Source organism: Mustelus asterias, chromosome 24, assembly GCF_964213995.1.
Source record: "Mustelus asterias chromosome 24, sMusAst1.hap1.1, whole genome shotgun sequence".
In the NCBI taxonomy this organism is placed as follows: Eukaryota; Metazoa; Chordata; class Chondrichthyes; order Carcharhiniformes; family Triakidae; genus Mustelus; species Mustelus asterias.
In genome coordinates, this window is record NC_135824.1 from 39,237,148 (window position 1) to 39,258,152 (window position 21,005).

At 48.3% G+C, this 21,005-nt stretch overlaps 1 protein-coding gene across 1 annotated transcript in view; it reads left to right on the forward strand.

Moving 5' to 3' along the window:
• The first annotated feature begins 14,265 nt into the window (after positions 1 to 14,265).
• The window catches only part of aldh1a3 (aldehyde dehydrogenase 1 family, member A3), a 604,785-nt gene continuing 598,045 nt past the window's right edge, over positions 14,266 to 21,005 (forward strand). The window contains exon 1 of the mRNA XM_078241032.1: positions 14,266 to 14,474. Coding sequence (XP_078097158.1) covers positions 14,376 to 14,474 — 99 coding nt within the window. The 5' untranslated portion in view covers positions 14,266 to 14,375. The remainder of the gene's footprint in view (positions 14,475 to 21,005) is intronic.

Sequence of the window (21,005 nt, forward strand, 5' to 3'; positions counted from 1 at the left end):
GGGGGAAGAGGGCGCTCCTCGTTGCCTCCACCACCTTCAGCAACCTGGCCTGGTCCACATCTGAAATGATGTGGAGATGCCGGCGTTGGACTGGGGTAAACACACTTGAGTCTGTGTCTTTATATGCCCTGTTTGTGAACAGAATTCCCACTCACCTGAAGAAGGGGCTTGGAGCTCCGAAAGCTTGTGTGGCTTTTGCTACCAAATAAACCTGTTGGACTTTAACCTGGTGTTGTTAAACTTCTTACCACATCTGAAAACCAGGGAGCTGTCTTCCTGGAGGCCACTTCTTCCTGCGCTGCCTGTCTGCCTGCCTGGCCGAGGGGTTTTTATGGAGCAGTCTGTTGTGAGGCCAGATCAGCTGCAGGCAGTTGGGTGAGTCTGGCACCTGTTGGAGCATTCCAGCGAGTTTAAAGTGGTTTGGCTTGTTGCCATGGAGAGGAAGCCAAGTCAGCTCTTCCATGGGTGCTGGTGGGGGGGTGGGGGGAGAGGGGAATTTGTGCCTCTGTGATGATCGGGGGCAGGGGAGAGAGAGGGTCATGTCAGGCAGCCATCGGGGCCTGGGGGTGATGTGGGGGCCTTGTGCGAGTGGGTTGGGTGATGGGGGGGGGAGGAATGGGGGGTTAAGGGGGACAGTAATGTTGGGGGTGGGCTCCGATGTCCGTGAAGCGGGGGGTGGTCTATCAGCAGAACTGTTTCTTTTCGCTTTTTCTGCACAGACGCAGTTTGTGGCTCCGATCTGAGCTGCTGGCTGTCTGGCAAATTAGACTCCGCCCACTGCCACCAGCGACTAGAAACTGTCTAGCCCGTGTTTACAAAGGCTGAGTGCAAATGATTGGGTGTGAAAACTCACCCACAAAACAGATCAGGAACTCTCACATTTCCAGGATAATTGGACACTTTGAAAAAATCTCATAAAATTCCGCCCTGTCTCTGTATTGGGAATGTGGGAGTGAGTCTCTCTGTATTGGGAATGTGGGAGTGAGTCTCTTTGTATTGGGAATGTGGGAGTGTGTCTCTCTGCATTGGGAATGTGGGAGTGAGTCTCTGTATTGGGAATGTGGGAGTGTGTCTCTCTGCATTGGGAATGTGGGAGTGAGTCTCTGTATTGGGAATGTGGGAGTGAGTCTCTCTGTATTGGGAATGTGGGAGTGAGTCTCTGTATTGGGAATGTGGGAGTGAGTCTCTCTGTATTGGGAATGTGGGAGTGAGTCTCTCAGTATTGGGAATGTGGGAGTGAGTCTCTCTGTATTGGGAATGTGGTAGTGAGTCTCTGTATTGGGAATGTGGGAGTGAGTCTCTCTGTATTGGGAATGTGGGAGTGAGTCTCTCTGTATTGGGAATGTGGGAGTGAGTCTCTGTATTGGGAATGTGGGAGTGAGTCTCTCTGTATTGGGAATGTGGGAGTGAGTCTCTGTGTATTGGGAATGTGGGAGTGAGTATCTCTGTATTGGGAATGTGGGAGTGAGTATCTCTGTATTGGGAATGTGGGAGTGAGTCTCTGTATTGGGAATGTGGGAGTGAGTATCTCTGTATTGGGAATGTGGGAGTGTGTCTCTCTGCATTGGGAATGTGGGAGTGAGTCTCTCTGCATTGGGAATGTGGGAGTGAGTATCTCTGTTTTGGGAATGTGGGAGTGAGTGTCTCTGTATTGGGAATGTGGGAGTGAGTCTCTGTATTGGGAATGTGGGAGTGAGTCTCTCTGTATTGGGAATGTGGGAGTGAGTCTATCTGTATTGGGAATGTGGGAGTGAGTCTCTGTATTGGGAATGTGGGAGTGAGTCTCTGTATTGGGAATGTGGGAGTGAGTATCTCTGTATTGGGAATGTGGGAGTGAGTATCTCTGTATTGGGAATGTGTGAGTGAGTATCTCTGTATTGGGAATGTGGGAGTGAGTCTCTGTATTGGGAATGTGGGAGTGAGTATCTCTGTATTGGGAATGTGGGAGTGAGTCTCTCTGCATTGGGAATGTGGGAGTGAGTCTCTCTGCATTGGGAATGTGGGAGTGAGTATCTCTGTTTTGGGAATGTGGGAGTGAGTCTCTCTGTATTGGGAATGTGGGAGTGAGTCTCTCTGTATTGGGAATGTGGGAGTGAGTCTCTGTATTGGGAATGTGGGAGTGAGTCTCTCTGTATTGGGAATGTGGGAGTGAGTCTCTCTGCATTGGGAATGTGGGAGTGAGTCTCTCTGCATTGGGAATGTGGGAGTGAGTCTCTCTGTATTGGGAATGTGGGAGTGAGTCTCTGTATTGGGAATGTGGGAGTGAGTCTCTGTATTGGGAATGTGGGAGTAAGTCTCTCTGTATTGGGAATGTGGGAGTGAGTATCTCTGCATTGGGAATGTGGGAGTGAGTCTCTCTGTATTGGGAATGTGGGAGTGAGTCTCTCTGTATTGGGAATATGGGAGTGAGTCTCTCTGTATTGGGAATGTGGGAGTGAGTCTCTGTGTATTGGGAATGTGGGAGTGAGTATCTCTATATTGGGAATGTGGGAGTGAGTCTCTCTGTTTTGGGAATGTGGGAGTGAGTCTCTGTATTGGGAATCTGGCTTTTGCTACCAAATAAACCTGTTGGACTTTAACCTGGTGTTGTTAAACTTCTTACTGTGTTCACCCCAGTCCAACGCTGGCATCTCCACATCTTGGCCACCATCGACACTGCAAACTGCCGGCTCCAAGTGGAGAGGATCTCCAAGAACATCGCGCATATCGACACAGACATCAAGTTTCTATAAAGATGCAAGAAAGTAGACAAAATACTGAAAGGACGACAGATCACGAACCCACTCAGGTCAATCTATAACACAGACTACGCTGAGAGACTTTGCTGTCGCACCTCTCTCACCCTCCTCAAACACCTCATACACCAACTCTACAGCAAACGCCGCAGCCTGGAAACCAAGATCGAATCCATATTCTCAACTTGCGCTCAGGATGCAGACCAGCTGCGAAATTCTGCCAAGCAGACAAGACAAAGAAACTACGCCATCTACATGCACACCAAGAACAGGAAACTTGAGAAACTCGGCATCACCACCAGCAGCAACCAAGCCTCCCCCGGTACCACAGTAGGAAACAGTCCCACTGCAGGGAAGTCCATTGTCAACTTGTCTGACTACACACTTCAACCAGATGAAATCGAAGTTCTCAGCCGAGGGCTTAATTTTTGCCCCACCACCAAAATAGACCCCATCAGTCTCGCAGCAGACACAGAGGAATTCATCAGGCGAATGAGGCTGCGGGAGTTCTTCCACAAACCCCAAGAGGCCAACAGCGAACACAATGAGACAGCCAATGAACCGGAACAGCCGACAGAGAGATCCGCAGTGCATCCGACGAGGAAAGAGTCGAATTGGACTCCTCCGGAAGGCCGCTGCCCTCGACTTGACATATATGCCCAAGCCATCAGGAGGTGCGTCAACACCAAATTCATTAGCCGCACTCACAAGACAGCCCCGAACATCATCCAAGCACAACGCAATGCCATCCACGCCCTCAAGACCAACCGCAACATTGTCATCAAACCAGCAGACAAAGGAGGGGCCATTGTGTTTGTGTGTGAGATTGGGACAGTGTGTGTGTGTGTGAGATTGGGGCAGTGTGTGTGTGTGAGATTGGGACAGTGTGTGTGTGTGTGAGATTGGGACAGTGTGTGTGTGTGTGAGATTGGGACAGTGTGTGTGTGTGAGATTGGGACAGTGTGTGTGTGTGAGATTGGGACAGTGCGTGTGTGTGTGTGAGATTGGGGCAGTGTGTGTGTATGTGAGATTGGGACAGTGTGTGTGTGTGTGTGAGATTGGGGCAGTGTGTGTGTGTGAGATTGGGACAGTGTGTGTGTGAGATTGGGGCAGTGTGTGTGTGTGTGTGTGAGATTGGGGCAGTGTGTGTGTGTGAGATTGGGACAGTGTGTGTGTATGTGAGATTGGGACAGTGTGTGTGTGTGTGTGAGATTGGGGCAGTGTGTGTGTGTGAGATTGGGACAGTGTGTGTGTATGTGAGATTGGGACAGTGTGTGTGTGTGTGTGAGATTGGGGCAGTGTGTGTGTGAGATTGGGGCAGTGTGTGAGTGTGAGATTGGGACAGTGTGTGTGTGTGAGATTGGGGCAGTGTGTGTGTGTGAGATTGGGACAGTGTGTGTGTGTGTGAGATTGGGACAGTGTGTGTGTGAGATTGGGACTGTGTGTGTGTGTGTGAGATTGGGACAGTGTGTGTGTGTGAGATTGTGGCAGTGTGTGTGTGTGTGTGAGATTGGGACAGTGTGTGTGTGTGTGAGATTGGGACAGTGTGTGTGTGAGATTGGGACTGTGTGTGTGTGTGTGAGATTGGGACAGTGTGTGTGTGTGAGATTGGGACAGTGTGTGTGTGTGTGAGATTGGGACAGTGTGTGTGTGTGAGATTGGGACTGTGTGTGTGTGTGTGAGATTGGGACAGTGTGTGTGTGTGAGATTGGGACAGTGTGTGTGTGTGTGTGAGATTGGGACAGTGTGTGTGTGTGAGATTGGGACAGTGTGTGTGTGTGAGATTGGGACTGTGTGTGTGTGTGTGAGATTGGGACAGTGTGTGTATATGTGAGATTGGGACAGTGTGTGTGTGTGTGAGATTGGGACAGTGTGTGTGTGTGTGAGATTGGGACAGTGTGTGTGTGTGAGATTGGGGCAGTGTGTGTGTATGTGAGATTGGGACAGTGTGTGTGTGTGAGATTGGGACAGTGTGTGTGTATGTGAGATTGGGACAGTGTGTGTGTGTGAGATTGGGACAGTGTGTGTGTATGTGAGATTGGGACAGTGTGTGTGTGTGTGTGAGATTGGGACAGTGTGTGTGAGATTGGGACAGTGTGTGTGTGTGTGTGAGAGATTGGGACAGTGTGTGTGTATGTGAGATTGGGACCGTGTGTGTGTGTGTGAGATTGGGACAGTGTGTGTGTGTGTGAGATTGGGACAGTGTGTGTGTGTGTGAGATTGGGATAGTGTGTGTGTGTATGTGAGATTGGGACAGTGTGTGTATGTGTGAGATTGGGACAGTGTGTGTGTGTGTGTGTGTGAGATGGGGAAAGTGTGTGTGTGTGTGTGAGATTGGGACAGTGTGTGTGTGTGTATGTGAGATTGGGACAGTGTGTGTTATTGTGAGATTGGGACAGTGTGTGTGTGTGTGAGATTGGGACAGTGTGTGTGTGTGTGAGATTGGGACAGTGTGTGTTATTGTGAGATTGGGACAGTGTGTGTGTATGTGAGATTGGGACAGTGTGTGTTATTGTGAGATTGGGACAGTGTGTGTGTATGTGAGATTGGGACAGTGTGTGTGTGTGTGTGAGATTGGGGCAGTGTGTGTGTGTATGTGAGATTGGGACAGTGTGTGTGTGTGTGAGATTGGGACAGTGTGTGTGTGTGTGTGAGATTTGGATAGTGTGTGTGTGAGATTGGGACTGTGTGTGTGTGTGAGATTGGGACAGTGTGTGTGTGTGTGAGATTGGGACAGTGTGTGTTATTGTGAGATTGGGACAGTGTGTGTGTATGTGAGATTGGGACAGTGTGTGTTATTGTGAGATTGGGACAGTGTGTGTGTATGTGAGATTGGGACAGTGTGTGTGTGTGTGTGAGATTGGGGCAGTGTGTGTGTGTATGTGAGATTGGGACAGTGTGTGTGTGTGTGAGATTGGGACAGTGTGTGTGTGTGTGTGAGATTTGGATAGTGTGTGTGTGAGATTGTGGCAGTGTGTGTGTGTGTGTGAGATTGGGACAGTGTGTGTGTGTGAGATTGGGACAGTGTGTGTGTGAGATTGGGACTGTGTGTGTGTGTGTGTGAGATTGGGACAGTGTGTGTGTGTGAGATTGGGACAGTGTGTGTGTGTGTGAGATTGGGACAGTGTGTGTGTGTGAGATTGGGACTGTGTGTGTGTGTGTGAGATTGGGACAGTGTGTGTGTGTGAGATTGGGACAGTGTGTGTGTGTGTGAGATTGGGACAGTGTGTGTGTGTGAGATTGGGACAGTGTGTGTGTGTGAGATTGGGACTGTGTGTGTGTGTGTGAGATTGGGACAGTGTGTGTATATGTGAGATTGGGACAGTGTGTGTGTGTGTGAGATTGGGACAGTGTGTGTGTGTGTGAGATTGGGACAGTGTGTGTGTGTGAGATTGGGGCAGTGTGTGTGTATGTGAGATTGGGACAGTGTGTGTGTGTGAGATTGGGACAGTGTGTGTGTATGTGAGATTGGGACAGTGTGTGTGTGTGAGATTGGGACAGTGTGTGTGTATGTGAGATTGGGACAGTGTGTGTGTGTGTGTGAGATTGGGACAGTGTGTGTGAGATTGGGACAGTGTGTGTGTGTGTGTGAGAGATTGGGACAGTGTGTGTGTGTTTGTGAGATTGGGACCGTGTGTGTGTGTGTGAGATTGGGACAGTGTGTGTGTGTGTGAGATTGGGACAGTGTGTGTTATTGTGAGATTGGGACAGTGTGTGTGTATGTGAGATTGGGACAGTGTGTGTTATTGTGAGATTGGGACAGTGTGTGTGTATGTGAGATTGGGACAGTGTGTGTGTGTGTGTGAGATTGGGACAGTGTGTGTGTGTGTATGTGAGATTGGGACAGTGTGTGTTATTGTGAGATTGGGACAGTGTGTGTGTGTGTGAGATTGGGACAGTGTGTGTGTGTGTGAGATTGGGACAGTGTGTGTTATTGTGAGATTGGGACAGTGTGTGTGTATGTGAGATTGGGACAGTGTGTGTTATTGTGAGATTGGGACAGTGTGTGTGTATGTGAGATTGGGACAGTGTGTGTGTGTGTGTGAGATTGGGGCAGTGTGTGTGTGTATGTGAGATTGGGACAGTGTGTGTGTGTGTGAGATTGGGACAGTGTGTGTGTGTGTGTGAGATTTGGATAGTGTGTGTGTGAGATTGGGACTGTGTGTGTGTGTGTGAGATTGGGACAGTGTGTGTGTGTGTGAGATTGGGGCAGTGTGTGTGTGTGTGTGAGATTGGGACAGTGTGTGTGTGTGTGAGATTGGGACAGTGTGTGTGTGAGATTGGGACTGTGTGTGTGTGTGTGAGATTGGGACAGTGTGTGTGTGTGAGATTGGGACAGTGTGTGTGTGTGTGAGATTGGGACAGTGTGTGTGTGTGAGATTGGGACTGTGTGTGTGTGTGTGAGATTGGGACAGTGTGTGTGTGTGAGATTGGGACAGTGTGTGTGTGTGTGAGATTGGGACAGTGTGTGTGTGTGAGATTGGGACCGTGTGTGTGTATGTGAGATTGGGACAGTGTGTGTGTGTGAGATTGGGACAGTGTGTGTGTATGTGCGATTGGGACAGTGTGTGTGTGTGTGAGATTGGGACAGTGAGTGTGTGTGTGAGATTGGGACAGTGTGTGTGTGTGTGTGTGAGAGAGATTGGGACAGTGTGTGTGTATGTGAGATTGGGACCGTGTGTGTGTGTGTGTGTGAGATTGGGCCAGTGTGTGTGTGTGAGATTGGGACAGTGTGTGTGTGTGTGAGATTGGGACAGTGTGTGTGTGTGAGTGTGAGATTGGGACAGTGTGTGTTATTGTGAGATTGGGACAGTGTGTGTGTATGTGAGATTGGGACAGTGTGTGTGTGTGTGAGATTGGGACAGTGTGTGTGTGTGTGTATGTGAGATTTGGATAGTGTGTGTTATTGTGAGATTGGGACAGTGTGTGTGTATGTGAGATTGGGACAGTGTGTGTGTGTGAGATTGGGGCAGTGTGTGTGTGTGAGATTGGGACAGTGTGTGTGTGTGTGAGATTGGGCCAGTGTGTGTGTGTGTGTGATTGGGATAGTGTGTGTGTATGTGAGATTGGGACAGTGTGTGTGTGTGTGTGTGAGATTGGGACAGTGTGTGTGTGTGTGTGTGTGTGTGTGTGTGTGTGTGAGATTGGGACAGTGTGTGTGTATGTGAGATTGGGACAGTGTGTGTGTATGTGAGATTGGGACAGTGTGTGTGTATGTGAGATTGGGACAGTGTGTGTGTGAGAGAGATTGGGACAGTGTGTGTGTGTCTGAGATTGGGACAGTGTGTGTGTGTGAGATTGGGGCAGTGTGTGTGTATGTGAGATTGTGACAGTGTGTGTGTGTGAGATTGGGACAGTGTGTGTGTATGTGAGATTGAGACAGTGTGTGTGTATGTGAGATTGGGACAGTGTGTGTGTGTGTGAGATTGGGACAGTGTGTGTGTGTGTGTGTGAGATTGGGACAGTGTGTGTGTATGTGAGATTGGGACAGTGTGTGTGTGTGTGTGAGATTGGGGCAGTGTGTGTGTGTGAGATTGGGACAGTGTGTGTGTGTGTGTGTGAGATTGGGACAGTGTGTGTGTGTGTGAGATTGGGACAGTGTGTGTGTGTGAGATTGGGACAGTGTGTGTGTATGTGAGATTGGGACAGTGTGTGTATGTGTGAGATTGGGACAGTGTGTGTGTGTGTGTGTGAGATGGGGAAAGTGTGTGTGTGTATGTGAGATTGAGACAGTATGTGTGTATGTGAGATTGGGACAGTGTGTGTGTGAGATTGGGACAGTGTGTGTGTGTGTGTGATTGGGACAGTGTGTGTGTGTATGTGAGATTGGGGCAGTATGTGTGTATGTGAGATTGGGACAGTGTGTGTGTGTGTGAGATTGGGATAGTGTGTGTGTATGAGAGATTGGGGCAGTGTGTGTGTGTGTATGTGAGATTGGGACAGTGTGTGTGTATGTGAGATTGGGGCAGTGTGTGTGTGTGTGTCAGATTGGGGCAATGTTTTTGTGTGTGTGTATGTGAGATGGGAATTTGTGTGTGAGATTGGCACTCTGTGTGTGTGTGTGTGAGAGAGAGAGAGATTGGGGCAGTCTGTGTGTGTGTGAGAGAGAGATTGGGGTAGTGTGTGTATGTGAGATTGGTACAGTGCGTGTGTGTGTGAGATTGGGGCAGTGTGTGTGTGTGTGAGATTGGGACAGTGTGTGTGTGTGTGAGATTGAGACAGTGTGTGTGTGTGTGAGATTGGGACAGTGTGTGTGTGTGTGAGATTGAGACAGTGTGTGTGTGTGTGAGATTGAGACAGTGTGTGTGTGTGTGTGTGAGACTGGGACATGTGTTTGTGTGTGTGTATGTGAGATTGGAATATGTGTGTGAGATTGGTACTCTGTGTGTGTGTGTGTGTGAGATTGGCACAGTGTGTGTGTGTGTGTGTGTGTGTGAGATTGAGACAGTGTGTGTGTGTGTGTGAGATTGGGACAGTGTGTGTGTGTGTGTGTGTGTGATTGGGACAGTGTGTGTGTGTGTGTGTGTGTGTGTGTGAGATTGGGACAGTGTGTGTGTGTGAGAGAGAGATTGAGACAGTGTGTGTCTGTGTGTATGTGCGCGTCTGAGATTGGGGCAGTGTGTGTGCGTCTGAGATTGGGACAGAGTGTGTGCGTCGGAGATTGGGACAGTGTGTGTGCATGTGAGATTGGGAGAGTGTGTGTGTGTGATCGGGACTGTGCGTGTGTCTGTGAGATTGGGACTGTGTGTGTGTGTGTGTGAACAAAGAACAAAGAAAATCACAGCACAGGAACAGGCCCTTCGGCCCTCCAAGTCTGCACTGACCATGCTGCCCGACTTAACTAAAACCCCCTACCCTTCCGGGAACCATATCCCTCTATTCCCATCCTATTCATGTACTTGTCAAGACGCCCCTTAAAAGTCACTATTGTATCTGCTTCCACTACCTCCCCCGGCAACGAGTTCCAGGCACCCACTACTCTCTGTGTAAAAAATATCTGCCTCGTACATCTCCTTTAAACATTGCCCCTCGCATCTTAAACCTATGCCTCCTAGTAATTGACTCTTCCATCCTGGGAAAAAGCTTCTGACTATCCACTCTGTCCATGCCTCTCATAATCTTGTAGACTTCTATCAGGTCTCCCCCTTAACGTCTGTCGCTCCAGTGAGAACAAACCAAGTTTCTCCAACCTCTCCTCATAGCTAATGCCCTCCATACCAGGCAACATCCTGGTAAATCTTTTCTGTACCCTCTCCAAAGCCTCCACATCCTTTTGGTAGTGTGGCAACCAGAATTGAACACTATATTCCAAGTGCGGCCTAACTAAGGTTCTATCAAGCTGCAACATGACTTGCCAATTTTTAAACTCAATATCCCGGCCAATGAAGGCAAGCATGCCGTATGCCTTCTTGACTACCTTCTCCAGCTGCATTGCCACTTTCAGTGACCTGTGTACCTGTACACCAGATCCCTTTGCCTATCAATACTCTTAAGGGTTCTGCCATTTACTGTATATTTCCTATCTGTATTAGACCTTCCAAAATGCATTACCTCATATTTAGTGTGAGTGTGAGTGATTGGGACAGTTTGTGTGTGTGTGCATGTGAGATTGGGACTGTTTGTGTGTGTGTGTGAGATTGGGACAGTGTGTGTGTGAGATTGGGACTGTTTGTGTTTCTGTGAGATTGGGACTGTTTGTGTGTGTGCGTGAGATTGGGACAGTGTGTGTGTGAGATTGGGACGGTTTGTTGTGCGTGTGAGATTGGGACTGTGTGTGTGTGTCTTTGTGTGTGTGTGTGAGATTGGAACTGTTTGTGTGTGCGTGTGAGATTGGGACAGTGTGTGTGTGTTTGTGTGTGTGCGCATGTGAGATTGGGACTGTGTATGTGCGTCTGAGATTGGTACTGTGCGTGTCTGTGAGATTGGGACGGTGTGTGAGTGAGATTGGGACAGTGTGTGTGTGTGTGTGTGAGATTGGGACTGCTGGTGTGTGTGAGAGTTTGGGACTGTGTGTGCATGTGAGATTGGGACTGTGTGTCTGACTGGGACAGTGTGGGAGTGTGTGTGAGAGATTGGGACAGTGTGGGAGTGTGTGTGAGAGATTGGGACAGTGTGGGAGTGTGTGTGTGAGAGATTGGGACAGTGTGGGAGTGTGTGTGAGAGATTGGGACAGTGTGGGAGTGTGTGTGTGAGAGATTGGGACATTGGGACAATGTGTGTGTGAGAGATTGGGACATTGGGAGTGTGTGTGAGAGATTGGGACATTGGGAGTGCGTGTGTGAGAGATTGGGACATTGGGACAATGTGTGTGTGAGAGATTGGGACATTGGGAGTGTGTGTGTGAAAGATTGGGACATTGGGAGTGTGTGTGTGAGAGATTAGGACATTGGGACAGTGTATGTGAGATATTGGGACATTGGGAGTGTGTGTGTGAGAGATTGGGACATTGGGACAATGTGTGTGTGAGAGATTGGGACATTGGGACAATGTGTGTGTGAGAGATTGGGACATTGGGACAGTGTGTGTGTGTGTGAGAGATTGGGACACTGGGACAGTGTGTGTCTGTGTGAGAGATTGGGACATTGGGACAGTGTGTGTGTGAGAGATTGGGACAGTGTGTGTGAGAGATTGGGACATTGGGACAGTGTGTGTGTGTGTGTGAGATTGGGACATTGGGACAGTGTGTGTGAGAGATTGGGACATTGGGACAGTGTGTGTGTGTGTGAGAGATTGGGACATTGGGACAGTGTGTGTGAGAGATTGGGACATTGGGACAATGTGTGTGTGAGAGATTGGGACAGTGTGTGTGAGAGATTGGGACATTGGGACAGTGTGTGTGAGAGATTGGGACATTGGGAGTGTGTGTGTGAGAGATTGGGACATTGGGAGTGTGTGTGTGAGAGATTGGGACATTGGGAGTGTGTGTGTGAGAGATTGGGACATTGGGACAATGTGTGTGTGAGAGATTGGGACATTGGGAGTGTGTGTGTGAGAGATTGGGACATTGGGACAATGTGTGTGTGAGAGATTGGGACATTGGGACAATGTGTGTGAGAGATTGGGACATTGGGACAGTGTGTGTGTGAGAGATTGGGACATTGGGACCATATGTGTGTGAGAGATTGGGACATTGGGAGTGTGTGTGTGAGAGATTGGGACATTGGGACAATGTGTGTGTGAGAGATTGGGACATTGGGACAATGTGTGTGAGAGATTGGGACATTGGGAGTGTGTGTGTGAGAGATTGGGACATTGGGACAATGTGTGTGAGAGATTGGGACATTGGGAGTGCGTGTGTGAAAGATTGGGACATTGGGAGTGTGTGTGTGAGAGATTGGGACAGTGGGACAGTGTGTGTGAGAGATTGGGACATTGGGAGTGTGTGTGAGAGATTGGGACATTGGGACAATGTGCGTGTGAGAGATTGGGACATTGGGAGTGCGTGTGTGAGAGATTGGGACATTGGGACAATGTGTGTGTGAGAGATTGGGACATTGGGAGTGTGTGTGTGCTAAGATTGGGACATTGGGAGTGTGTGTGTGAGAGATTAGGACATTGGGACAGTGTGTGTGAGAGATTGGGACATTGGGAGTGTGTGTGTGAGAAATTGGGACATTGGGACAATGTGTGTGTGAGAGATTGGGACATTGGGACAGTGTGTGTGTGTGTGAGAGATTGGGACACTGGGACAGTGTGTGTGTGTGTGTGTGAGATTGGGACAGTGTGTGTGAGAGATTGGGACATTGGGACAGTGTGTGTGTGTGTGTGAGATTGGGACATTGGGACAGTGTGTGTGAGAGATTGGGACATTGGGACAGTGTGTGTGTGTGTGTGTGAGATTGGGACATTGGGAGTGTGTGTGTGAGAGATTGGGACATTGGGAGTGTGTGTGAGAGAGATTGGGACAGTGTGTGTGAGAGATTGGGACATTGGGAGTGTGTGTGTGAGAGATTGGGACATTGGGAGTGTGTGTGTGAGAGATTGGGACAGTGTGTGTGAGAGATTGGTACATTGGGACAGTGTGTGTGTGTGTGTGAGATTGGAACATTGGGACAGTGTGTGTGAGAGATTGGGACATTGGGACAGTGTGTGTGTGTGTGAGATTGGGACATTGGGACAGTGTGTGTGAGAGATTGGGACAATGTGTGTGTGAGAGATTGGGACATTGGGACAGTGTGTGTGTGTGAGAGATTGGGACATTGGGACAGTGTGTGTGTGAGAGATTGGGACAGTGTGTGTGAGAGATTGGGACATTGGGACAGTGTGTGTGTGTGTGAGAGATTGGGACATTGGGACAGTGTGTGTGAGAGATTGGGACATTGGGACAGTGTGTGTGTGTGTGAGAGATTGGGACATTGGGACAGTGTGTGTGAGAGATTGGGACATTGGGACAGTGTGTGTGTGAGAGATTGGGACATTGGGTGTGTGTGTGTGAGATTGGGACATTGGGACAGTGTGTGTGAGAGATTGGGACATTGGGACAGTGTGTGTGAGAGATTGGGACATTGGGAGTGTGTGTGTGAGAGATTGGGACATTGGGACAATGTGTGTGTGAGAGATTGGGACAGTGTGTGTGTGAGATTGGGACATTGGGACAGTGTGTGTGAGAGATTGGTACATTGGGACAGTGTGTGTGAGAGATTGGGACATTGGGACAATGTGTGTGTGAGAGATTGGGACATTGGGACAGTGTGTGTGAGAGATTGGGACATTGGGAGTGTGTGTGAGAGATTGGGACATTGGGACAGTGTGTGTGAGAGATTGGGACATTGGGAGTGTGTGTGTGTGAGATTGGGACATTGGGAGTGTGTGTGTGAGAGATTGGGACATTGGGACAATGTGTGTGTGAGAGATTGGGACATTGGGACAGTGTGTGTGTGAGTGATTGGGACATTGGGACAGTGTGTGTGAGAGAGATTGGGACAGTGTGTGTGAGAGAGATTGGGACAGTGTGTGTGTGTGAGATTGGGACAGTTTGTGTGTGAGATTGGGATTGTGCGTGTGTGTGAGATTGGGACAGTTTGTGTGTGAGATTGGGACTGTGTGATGTATATATGTTGACCGTGGATCGACTTTCTGGTTTCTGTTCACAGCTGACAATTTAAAACACTCTTAATCCCAAATTTAAGGAGCTTCCTCGCTTGTTTATTGTCACAAAAGCTAGCCATCTTTGGGCTGTTATATATTGACTGTTAGATAGCGTGCTGACAGCGCGAATCAGTGAAGATCGGAGTGAGCCCTGTATGTATGCTGCCTGTCACCCAATAGGATTTATTCATTGAGTGCGTTTCACATTAACTCCACGTCCCAAGTTAACGCAACAACACAGCCGCTGTAGTAAATGTCAAAGTTAATGTGTTCACCACAAAACACATACTTGTACAGACATTCACACATCTGTACACAATCACAACATCTGTACACATACTTCCACCTAATTACCTTTTCCTTTACGTAGCGAGTGTGAGTGTGAATGAATAGCTTCGGGGAGAGTGTCGCTTTAAACAGGCGGGACTCTCTGGCTGAGAAGGCAGCGGCCAATCGGTGTGGTGGCTGTTTAAAAAGCAGCTCGATACAAACTTGTCCAAATTCTCTCCCAGCCTCACTGGAATCACCTCCAGGGACATCACAGCCTCGGCCATGGCACAGAACGGGGTGATGGACAACGGAGAGACAGGCAGGGAATCGCCGCCTCCACTGCCGAAACCCAGCAGGAACCTGGCAGTGAAATACACCAAGGTAATCCGGATAGTGTGATCCGGATAGCGTAATCCAGATAGTGTAATTGTGATACTGTAATCCTGATATTGTGATCTGGATATTTAAATCCTGACATTGTAATCCAGATAGTGTAATTATGATACTGTGATCCTGATATTTTCATCCAGATATTGTAATCCTGTGATCCCAATAATATGATCCTTATATTGTGTAAGAGGGATGATACAAAGTTGTGTGGGAGGGTGAGTTGTGAAGAGGATGCAGAGATGCTTCAGCATGGTTTGGACAGGTTGAGAGTGTGGGCTTGACAGATGCAGTATAATGTGGATAAATGTGAGGTTCTCCACTTCGGAAGCAATAATAGGAAGGCAGATTATTATTTGAATGGGTGTAAATTGAGAGAGGTGGGTACGCAACGAGACCTTGGAGTCATCGTGCATCAGTCGCTGAAAGTAAGCACGCGGGTACAGCAGGCAGTAAAGAAGGCAAATGGTATGTTGGCCTTCATAGCGAGAGGATTTGAGTAGAGGAATAGCGATGTTCAACTGCAATTAGACAGTGTGTTGGAGAGGCCACACCTGCGGTATTGTGTGCAGATTTGGTGTGACCCTGGTGATGATGAGAGTGTCACCCTGATGATATGACCCTAATGATGGGATCGTGAACCTGAAGATGTGACCCTAATGATGACCAGAGTGTCACGCTGATGATGAGAGTGTGACCCTGATGATGCTGAGAGTGTGACCCTGATGATGCTGAGGGTGTGACCCTGATGATGACGAGAGTGTCACCCTGATGATGTGACACTAATGATGGGATCGTGAACCTGAAGTTGTCACCCTAATGATGATGAGAGTGTGACCCTGATGATGATGAGAGTGTGACCCTGATGATGATGAGAGTGTGACCCTGATGATGATGAGAGTGTGACCCTGATGATAATGACAGGCGTGTGACCCTGATGAAGATGACGGGCGTGTGACCCTGATGATGACGGGACTGTGACCCTGATGACGACAGGAGTCTGACCCTGATGATGTGACCCGAATAGAGTCATAGAGGTTTACAGCACGGAAACAGGCCCTTCGGCCCAATTTGTCCATGCCGCCCTTTTTTTTAAAACCCCTAAGCTAGTCCCAATTGCCCGCATTTGGCCCATATCCCTCTATACCCATCATATCCATGTAACTGTCTAAATGCTTTTCAAAAGACAAAATTGTACCCGCCTCTACTACTACCTCTGGTAGCTTGTTCCAGACACTCATCAGTCTCTGTGTGAAAAAATTGCCCCTCTGGACACTTTTGTATCTCTCCCTCTCACCTTAAACCTATGCCCTCCAGTTTTAGACTCCCCTACCTTTGGGAAAAGATATTGACTATCTAGCTGATCTGTGCACCTCATTATTTTATAGATCTCTATAAGATCACCCCTCAGCCTCCTACGCTCCAGAGAAAAAAGTTCCAGTCTATCCAGCCTCTCCTTATAACTCAAACCATCAAGTCCCGGTAATGATGGGATCGTGAACCTGAAGATGTGACCCTGATGATGATGAGAGTGTGACCCTGACGAGGATGGGGTGTGACCCTAATGATGATGAGATCATGACCCTGAAATCAGGTCACAAGTTTTCAAACTGGAGGCCTGTGACCAGCGGTGTCCCTCAGGGATCAGTGCTGGGTCCACTGTTATTTGTCCTTTATATTAATGATTTGGATGAGAATCTAGGAGGCATGGTTAGTAAGTTTGCAGAAGACACTAAGATTGGTGGCATAGTGGACAGTGAAGAAAGTTATCTCCAATTGCAATGGGATCTGAATCAATGGGGCCAGTGGGCTGACGAATGGCAGATGGAGTTTAATTTAGACAAAGGCAAGGTGATGCATTTTGGTAGATTGAACCAGGGCAGGACTTACTCAGTTAATGGTAGGGCGTTGGGGAGAGTTACAGAACAAAGAGATCGAGGGGTACATGTTCATAGCTCCTTGAAAGTGGAGTCACAGGAAGACAGAGTGGTGAAGAAGGCATTCTGCATGCTTGGTTTCATTGGTCAGAACATTGAATACAGGAGTTGGAATGTCTTGTTGAAGTTTGACAAGACATTGGCAAGGCCACACTTGGTTTACTGTGTGCAATTCTGGTCACCCAATTATAGAAAGGATATTATGAAAGCAGAAAAAGTGCAGAAAAGATTTACTGGGATGCTACCGGGACTTGATAGATTGAGTTATAAGGAGAGGCTGGATAGACTGGAACCTTTTTCTCTGGAGCGCAGGAGGCTGAGGGGTGATCTGATAGAGGTTTATAAAATAATGAGGTGCACAGATCAGCGAGAAAGACAATATCTTTTCCCAAAGGGAGGGGAGCCTAAAACGATTGGGCATAGGTTTAAGGTGAGAGGGGAGAGACACAAAAGTGTCCAGAGGGGCACTTTTTTCACACAGAGGATGGTGAGTGTCTGGAACAAGCTGCCAGAGATACGAGTAGAGGCGGGTACAATTCTGTCTTTTAAAAAGCATTTAGAGAGTGACATGGGTAAGATGGGTAGAGAGGGATATGGGCCAAATGCGGAGTATTGGGATTAGCTCAGGGATTGTTAAAAAAAGAGCGGCATGGACAAGTTGGGCCAAATGGTGTGTTTCCATGCTGTAAACCTCAGACACTCTGATGATATTGAGAGTTTGCCACGGATGATGACGAGAGTGTGACTCTGATGGTGATGACAGTGTGACCCTGATGATGATGAGAGTGTGACTCTGATGATGGTGAGAGTGTTACCCTGATGATGATGAGAGTGTGATCCTGATGATGGTGAGAGTGTGACCCTGATGATGGTGAGACTGTGACCCTCATGATGATGAGACTTTGACCCTGATGATGGTGAGAGTGTGACCCTGATGAAGGTGAGAGTGTGACCCTGATGATGATGAGAGTGTGACCCTGATGAGGATGAGAGTGTGACCCTGATGATGATGTAAGTGTGACCCTGATGATGATGAGACTGTGATACTGATGATGGTAAAGACTGTAACCCTGATGATGAGAGTGTGACCCTACTGATGATGAGAGTGTGACCCTGATGATGATGAGAGTGTGACCCTGATGATGATGAGACTTTGACCCTGATGATGGTGAGAGTGTGACCCTGATGATGATGAGAGTGTGACCCTGATGATGATGAGACTTTGACCCTGATGATGATGAGAGTGTGACCCTGATGATGATGAGAGTGTGACCCTGATGATGGTGAGAGTGTGACCCTGATGATGATGAGAGTGTGACCCTAATGATGATGAGAGTGTGACCCTGATGATGATGAGAGTGTGACCCTGATGATGATGAGAGTGTGACCCTGATGATGTTGAGAGTGTGACCCTGATGATGGTGAGAGTGTGACCCTGTTGATGATGAGAGTGTGACCCTGATGATGATGAGAGTGTGACCCTGATGATGATGAGAGTGTGACCCTGATGATGGTGAGAGTGTGACCCTGATGATGATGAGAGTGTGACCCTGATGATGGTAAAGACTGTGACCCTGATGATGGTGAGTGTGACCCTGTTGTTGAGAGGATGACGCTGATGATGATGAGAGAGTGACCCTGATGATGATGAGAGTGTGACCCTGATGATGAGAGTGTTACCCTGATGATGGTAAAGACTGTGACCCTGATGATGGTGAGTGTGACCCTGTTGATGAGAGGATGACGCTGATGATGATGAGAGTGTGACCCTGATGATGATGAGAGTGTGACCCTGATGATGATGAGAGTGTGACCCTGATGATGATGAGTGTGAACCTGATGATGATGAGAGTGTGACCCTGATGATGATGAGTGTGACCCTGATGATGACGTGAGTGTGACCGTGATGATGATGAGAGTGTGACCCAGATGATGAGAGTGTGACACTGATGATGATGAGAGTGTGACCCTGATGATGATGAGAGTGTGACCCTGATGATGATGAGAGTGTGACCCTGATGATGATGAGAGTGTGACACTGATGATGATGAGAGTGTGACCCTGATGATGATGAGAGTGTGACCCTGATGATGATGAGAGTGTGACCCTGATGATGACGAGAGTGTGACGCTGATGATGATGAGAGTGTGACCCTGATGATGACGAGAGTGTGACGCTGATGATGATGAGAGTGTGACCCTGATGATGATGAGAGTGTGACTCTGATGATGACGAGAGTGTGACTCTGACGGTGATGACAGTGTGACCCAGATGATGAGAGTGAGAGCCTGATGATGGTGAGAGTGTGACCCTGATGGTGATGAGAGTGTGACCCTGATGATGGTGAGAGTTTGACCCTTATTATGATTTAAGTGTGAAACTGATGATGATGAGAGTGTGACCCTGATGATGATGAGAGTGTGAACCTGATGAGGATGAGAGTGCGATCCTGGTGATGATGAGAGTGTGACCCTGATGATGATGAGTGTAACACTGATGATGATGTGAGTGTGACCCTGATGATGATGAGAGTGCGATCCTGGTGATGATGAGAGTGTGACCCGGATGATGATGAGTGTAACACTGATGATGATGTGAGTGTGACCCTGATGATGATGTGAGTGTGACCCTGATGATGATGAGAGTGCGATCCTGATGATGATGAGAGTGTGACGCTGATGATGATGAGAGTGTGACCCTGATGATGATGAGAGTGTGACGCTGATGATGATGAGAGTGTGACCCTGATGATGATGAGAGTGTGACGCTGATGATGATGAGAGTGTGACCCTGATGATGATGAGAGTGTGACCCTGATGATGATGAGAGTGTGACCCTGATGATGATGAGAGTGTGACCCTGATGATGATGAGTGTGAACCTGATGATGATGAGAGTCTGACCCTGATGATGATGAGTGTGAACCTGATGATGATGAGAGTGCGATCCTGGTGATGATGAGAGTGTGACCCGGATGATGATGAGTGTAACACTGATGATGATGTGAGTGTGACCCTGATGATGATGTGAGTGTGACCCTGATGATGATGAGAGTGCGATCCTGGTGATGATGAGAGTGTGACCCGGATGATGATGAGTGTAACACTGATGATGATGTGAGTGTGACCCTGATGATGATGTGAGTGTGACCCTGATGATGATGAGAGTGCGATCCTGGTGATGATGAGAGTGTGACCCTGATGATGATGAGAGTGTGACGCTGATGATGATGAGAGTGTGACCCTGATGATGATGAGAGTGTGACGCTGATGATGATGAGAGTGTGACCCTGATGATGATGAGAGTCTGACCCTGATGATGATGAGTGTGAACCTGATGATGATGGGAGTGTGACCCTGATGATGATGTGAGTGTGACGCTGATGATGATGAAAGTGTGACCCTGATGATGATGAGAGTCTGACCCTGATGATGATGAGTGTGAACCTGATGATGATGGGAGTGTGACCCTGATGATGATGTGAGTGTGACCCTGATGATGTTGTGAGTGTGACCCCGATGATGATGAGAGTGTGACCCTGATGATGATTAGAGTGTGACACTGATGATGATGTGAGTGTGACCCTGATGATGATGAGTGTGTGACCCTGATGATGATGAGATTGTGACCCTGACGATGATGTGAGTGTGACCCTGATGATGGTAAAGACTGTGACCCTGATGATGGTGAGTGTGACCCTTCTGATGAGAGTAACCCTGATGATGATGAGAGTGTGACCCTGATGTTGATGAGAGTGTGACCCTGATGTTGATGAGAGTGTGACGCTGATGATGATGAGTGTGAACCTGATGATGATGAGAGTGTGACCCTGATGATGATGTGAGTGTGACCCTGATGATGAGAGTGTGACCCTGATGATGATGAGAGTCTGACCCTGATGATGATGAGTGTGACCCTGATGATGATGTGAGTGTGACCCTGATGATGATGAGCGTGTGACCCAGATGATGAGAGTGTGACCCTGATGATGATGAGAGTGTGACGCTGATGATGATGAGAGTGTGACCCTGATGATGGTGAGAGTGTGACCCTGATGATGGTGAGAGTGTGACACTGATGATGATGAGAGTGTGATCCTGATGATGGTGAGAGTGTGTCCCTGATGATGGTGAGAGTGTGACACTGATGATGATGAGAGTGTGACCCTGATGATGATGAGAGTGTGACCCTGATGATGATGAGAGTGTGATCCTGATGATGGTGAGAGTGTGTCCCTGATGATGATGAGAGTGTGACCCTGATGATGATGAAAGTGTGACCCTGATGATGATGAGAGTGTGACCCTGATGATGGTGAGAGTGTGACCCTGATGATGATGAGAGTGTGACCCTGATGATGATGAGAGTGTGACCCTGATGATGATGAGAGTGTGATCCTGATGATGGTGAGAGTGTAACCCTGATGATGGTGAGAGTGTGACCCTGATGATGATGAGAGTGTGACCCTGATGATGATGAGAGTGTGACCCTGATGATGATGAGAGTGTGATCCTGATGATGGTGAGAGTGTGACCCTGATGATGATGAGAGTGTGATCCTGATGATGGTGAGAGTGTGACCCTGATGATG